Source organism: Zonotrichia leucophrys, chromosome 7, assembly GCF_028769735.1.
Source record: "Zonotrichia leucophrys gambelii isolate GWCS_2022_RI chromosome 7, RI_Zleu_2.0, whole genome shotgun sequence".
NCBI classification, from domain to species: domain Eukaryota; kingdom Metazoa; phylum Chordata; class Aves; order Passeriformes; family Passerellidae; genus Zonotrichia; species Zonotrichia leucophrys.
In genome coordinates this window covers 5,631,253-5,637,252 of record NC_088177.1, presented here as the reverse complement: position 1 = coordinate 5,637,252, position 6,000 = coordinate 5,631,253, and the positions used below count along the sequence as shown (strand labels likewise).

The 6,000-nt window shown below is 38.7% G+C and overlaps 1 protein-coding gene across 1 annotated transcript in view; it reads right to left on the bottom strand.

The window, feature by feature from the left end:
• Positions 1-520: 520 nt before the first annotated feature.
• Positions 521-6,000, bottom strand: part of LOC135450331 (von Willebrand factor D and EGF domain-containing protein-like) — a 171,261-nt gene continuing 165,781 nt past the window's right edge. The window contains exon 28 of the mRNA XM_064718392.1: positions 521-627. Within this exon, the coding sequence (XP_064574462.1) occupies positions 521-627 (107 nt within the window). The remainder of the gene's footprint in view (positions 628-6,000) is intronic.

Genomic DNA, 6,000 nt, shown 5'->3' with positions numbered 1-6,000 from the left:
AAGTTTAATTGTGATATTAAATTCTAATTATCATTAACAAAATTAAGTGACTATTTGAATAGAGTTTTATGATTTCTCTTAATATATTATGTAGCTGAAATGAAAATACATTGATTTTTGCCCCTGGCCTTCTAGTACAGGTAAATGATGGGGCAGCCTCCTGTTTTGAGAGCTGGAGATTGGACAGCCAGGACATCTGACAGGGATTGTGTTTGTGGTTTGGACAATGACTGTGGCTGAAAAACCCCACTGCTGTGATGGCCAGGTCAGGCCCAGCTGTGCAATAGCCTCACAAACCATTCTGGTAGTCAGGCATGTCAGATTGAGGGTAAGGCATAAAATAGGGGGAAAAATTTACCTAGAGCTTGAATACGGGCCTAGTCTTCAGCTGAGCAGTCATTCAACTTCCTTTCAAATATTCTGTGACCTTATTAACCTTCCATAGGGTTAACAAAGCTTTATTCATTTACCTTTAAGCTATTTCAGTTGCATCTGGTTATTTTTGTTGTTACCACAAGGATCAGGGGCTTTGGGCCTTGCCTTCTCCCATGCTGACCCAGCACGGCCACTTGTGCACATTTGGTCTGGTGCATCTCCTCCCAGATTGGCAGTTTTGCTCACAAAGTGCCACAAATGAGAGACAAAATTCTTTAGAAATCCACTTATTCTAAGTCTCATAATAAGCCTGTGAATATTTGGAAATACTGAAAATTAAAGATGGCTTGTCATCGGCTTCTCATGCCTCTGTGTCTCATGTTTACAATTTTTTGTTTTTCCTTTTGTTCCCAATGATGGGGGAAAGAGAAGACTGACAAAGTCATGACCTTGGCTCAGCTGGATCAGTACAAGGCCTAATTCTGAAAGCCAGGATACATTCTGGGCATTGATGGTTGGGCAAGATTTGGTGCCAAAATTGATTTTCTTTTGTTCCAATTAAAATAAATTACAGCTGTTAAAAGAGCTGACCTCGAGCTAAGATGAAAGAATACGTTAAAATATATACTCCCAAAGGTGATTGTATCACAATAAATAAATAAATGGGAGAATTTGGTGAACTTCACACCTCTGGAAACCAAATATGAGCATGTGATTTCATGGTCATAGAGTGTTACTAATGAACTACTTATCCCAAGATAAAAAAAACAGAGAAATATTTTATCTAGAGCACCACTGCATTTATAAAGGCCCATCAATTTGAAGGTATTCTGTTAATAAAAGAATCAGTGCTCTATTATTTTTTAAGAGAGAAAAAAGCAATTAGTCAAATTTCAGCTGGTTTTTCATCCTCATTAGCAACTTCCATTGTTATGACATTGTTTTGGCATAGAGGAAAAAGAACAGCCAATTCAGAGGGCACCAATTCAAGAAGAACACACATCACAGTATTTTAATTAGATCTCATGAGCTAAACCTTCTATAAATATTGCCAGAATATTGTATCCTAGTCTCATGCAGCCAAATTAAGTGCCTTAAAAACTGGTCAGATGTGACTCAACAAGTGGTTCCTTACATTTTCTTGTGTGGCACAGGAGTACAGGAAGCTGCCAACCATGCTGAGCTGAAAATAAAGTAGACTAAATAATAAAATGTCTGTGAACAATATCCTTCATGATGGAGCAGGATGTTCCATCATATTTAAATTCATTTGCTACATTCCCAAGAGAATTTTTCTTCTTCCTACAGAAGATCAACTTAAAAAAATTAAGAGGCTGAAGGATCACATTCCACAGTTTCAGTTTGTTGCACTTAGGTTCTGATTCTGATTTAAGTTCGTGCAAAGTCTTTGTGCCGAGATCTGAAGTCTCAGAGATAGACCAGGGCAAACTTCTTTAGGAAACACATTGTGGGATCCTCAGGCAGCCAAAAGTGATTGTCAGAGTTATAATAATTGTTATAATGACCTTGGCTGCATGGAATGATCTGGAATTTGTGTTGGGCTTGTTCTGTCAGGTTGTTGTGCCAGTGAGGAAGCAGACTGAGGAATATTAAAATCAAAATATCTCTAACAAACTTCACAGCTATGGGGCAGAGAAGCAGAGATCCAGGTTTGCTGCCACTCTACACATCTTAAAGATGAGAGTCTGTAACCAGCTTGGCAAAAGAATGTTTTTATGACCAGGTAGTGAGAGCTCATGCTGTGTCAACAGCACTGCCCCAGAGCATGTCCAGAATGAGAATACTCACAGAGCTGCATGAGCTGTGACCTCCAGGTGCTCCTTTGGGAAAAGCCAGCAGTGCCAGTGGCTGTGGGCTGTAGGACTCCAGTGACCTGGAGCTGGGAACTTGCCTTCCTGGTCTATGGGCTCATTGGTACTCCTGCCTCTTTGCAAAGGCAAAAGTGCTGGTTTTTGAAACAAATTTTAAGGAGGAAACTTGGTTTTGTAGGGTGTCTGTTGCAAAAATCTCCCTAAGGTACAGAATAGTGAACTGCAAACCTCAGAATTTCTCCTTTTTCTGAGAGGGCAGGGGGCAAGTCTGAATTCTGAGTGTGGAGGGGGCAGAGGAGGAATGAAATCACACTCAGGCTACAACAGGGAGCTTATCATCTCTGGAGTGCTACTCCAACTCCTCCAGGAACCTTGAAAGGACAGAATTCCAATTGAAAAATTAGAGTTTGGCTCACTGGAACAAAACCATTTCCCAACAGAGATTGCATTGTACACAGAAAAGGCTCCTTGTGCCCCAGCAAGTTTTGTTCCACGGTATGGTAAGCAGGAAGAGAGAGACCTGTCTGTGTTAATATTATTAGAGAAAGAATTATGTATATTTTCATTGTTTGATATGAATATTGGCTGCAGAAAAATGGAAGCTGATTTTCCTTTCATCTTGATAGCAGATAAATTAGGAACAGGTAGTGCAAAGAGAAGTGGATTTTCTGCAGATCCCTATGGCATCTGGGGGTGTTCTGGTACACATGGCCATTAGATGACGTACTAGGATTTAGTTTTCTGTCTGTGGTTTCCCTGATTCTCAATGTGTGAAAATAAATTTTAAAAAGAGAAAATATTTCCTCCTTTTTTCATTCTTTTCTTTCTGTCTATCACTCCCTGTTCATCCCCCAGCTTCTTTCTGTAGTGCTCAGAAAAACAAGAGCTCAGTTAGGAGAAAAGTTAAAAACATTTTGGAGGAAAATTGGAATTGACATCACAGAGGATAATAACAGAGCTGAAGTTCAAATGAATATTTCATAAATGTATTTACAAGGGATGCTAAGCCACTAAACACTAAAAATGACACCAGCTATGTATGCATTATCCTGCACAGATTCAGCAAAGTCATTTAACAGGCTAAGCTTATGTTAAAATTATAATCAATAAATGCCAATTACAGAAGTAGTTTTATCCCTGCATGTTAAAAGAACAGAGCTATAATTTGCATGCGAATGGCATTCTTTTCAAAATTATTTGCTTTTTTTAAGGTTTGGAAGGGTTACAGAGGAAAGCTTGAGGAAATCCTGCCTAGGATGTTGTTCAAGGCAGAGAGAGAGAATGGGAAGAATATTGAGGAAATTATAAGGCCATAAGCTTGACACTTATAACATGCAAATAAAGAGAAGTTATTCTGAAGGGCAATGAGGAGCCAGTATGGGTTCAATAATATTAGAACAGAAGACAGCAGCATGAATTTTAATGATGAACATCCTTCACAACTATAACCTTCTTATACTTTATAATTAATTGTTAGAATTATACCTTGATCCTGCATTCAGAGCCTTGAACAGCAGACCTGTACCCCTGGCCAGAAGCCTCTTGATTTTACTGAGCTGTGTTTTGGGTGTATCTGTCAGGGTGATCAGGTTCTGCTGCCAGATGTTCATTTCTTTGGCTCAAGGTTTCCTTCTGAGCCCAAGCAAAAGAGAGATGTGAGTTACCAGCACAGGAGGCAAGGGGAAGCCAGAGGCATAGAGCTTTAAATTGGTGTCTATAATGGAATAGGAATGAAATCGCTGATGGGAAAATATGGTGACCCTCCCTTTCCTCCCAAGTTTTTGGATATTTTTGCAGCCATGGAAGCTAAAAACAGAGTCACACAAAAAAGATTCTAATGGAAGAACCCTACCCTATAAAGCTGCACTTTTCTATAACTGAGATGCTTTGAATATTTCAAATTACTTTTTTTAACCTGTTCTTCCAAAAGGTTATTTCCCTACATTTGCAGTACAGTCTGAAAATTGACCATTATTCCTTAAACTGTGCCCCTCAAAGTCACAGGTATTTATCAAGGCTAACGTGTGTATTCCCCCATACACTTATTTGTTGGGACAAATGACCTATTTTATTGATTCTCTTTCAGAAGCCATTCTGTTCAGTTACAGATGAGTGGGGAAGAAAACTACTCTTTTGACTGACCTCTATATTTACAGTCTGATAAAGGAGGACTATTGTGTTTTATCCATTATCAATGTCTACTGAAAGTCTCTTTTGCTCTTGCCAAGTTCTCTAGTTGCAGCCAGGGACCTGTGAAACTGTAAATAAACTTTCCTGCACAGATGTCTCTGCAATGACATTGTGAGTTTGACTGATTTTAGCATTAAGAAATCATAATTCACTGCATGACATGGAAATGCAATTTCATTGTGCATCGTTGCAAAAGAGACAGAGGTTTTGCCTGTGTGGTTGCATCTCCAAAATGTAGCAGAGCTGCTCCAAATTAGTTATAAGCTCCTTGTTACCTCTGATGTTACAGCCCATTCTAGCTGTCTGAGGCATCTTAAAATTATTTTAGACATAAAATTATTCTGCCTTAAACATTGCCAATCTTCATTGCAATAGAATGGAAAACCTGTTCTAGGATACTGTAAATGGGTTTGAAGGGCTGAAGCCTTTTGGGGCATCACTCGTGGTAGAGATCTCTGTTCCTGGTGAAAGGTGACAAGAAACTCTGAAACATCAGTAATTGAAGTTGTAAATAGTTAAATTATTAGAGAATTAAAAGTAGAGAATGTTTTGCCTTTTTTGTTTTAGTAGAAGGCTGAAGAAGGAAAATGTTTAGAGAGGAATTATTGTGGCAGCTGCTGCCTCCAAACATCTTCTTGAATGGTCCATGTGGGCTCAGACCTGTGTGAGTTAGAAACTGAACAGATGGAGGTGATCTGGGACTCTTATGAAAGATAAATCAAAAACTAGATGTCCAAGATGATTTCTTAGTATTTGTCTATTGTTCCTTTCGTTGGCTTAAGAACCTGCTCTGGCTATCTCAGTATAAAGGATTGCAACAACCTGTTCCATCTGGGAAATGTCCAGAAAATAGTCATGGAAGTCTCTGTGTGTCCTGGGGTTAGTCACCCTCCTCAATGTGTTAGGAAGCCAGGGAGGAAAAAATGAGGTTCAGGGTGTAGAGGAAACCTGTGTCTGCATTTCCATCACCACCATGCTGATAAGGGCAGTCAAGTGAATTCACAGGCTGAAAACAAAGAATGAAGCTGGGATTATCTAATCATCTCCTACCCTTGAAAAAGCCCCTGGGAAACAATGCTGCCCTAATGGATTCTGGATTGCAGAGTGATTGTTGAAAACACCTATACTCTGAATTGTTACTTGTAGAGTGAGATGGAGTATTTGCATTATGAAATGGAAACTATTGAGATTAATAATTTAAAACATAGAAATAATACGTAGTATGACTAGTATTCCAGTATACTAGAATACTAGTAATACATAGTATTCATACATAGCATATTACATAGTATTCATACATAGTATGAATCAAATATTCAAATATATGTAGTTTTGATTTAACTCAATATCATAGAATACATATGAAATAATATTTTCATATCATGAAAAATATGTGGCAGCTACTACTTTCTTATCTTTCAATGTGAACATTTTGCTCCATTGTTGAGTTTAATAGCCAGAGTCTGTGGTTAAAGTGGTGCAAATCTAGGTTGAATTCAGCCTTGCTGATGTTACAGTGGAGCACAGAATTTGGGAATACACATCCAAGAAAGACAGGGATGCTGAGCTCAGGGACACCTCAGGAGCTTAAATGTGACAAAGC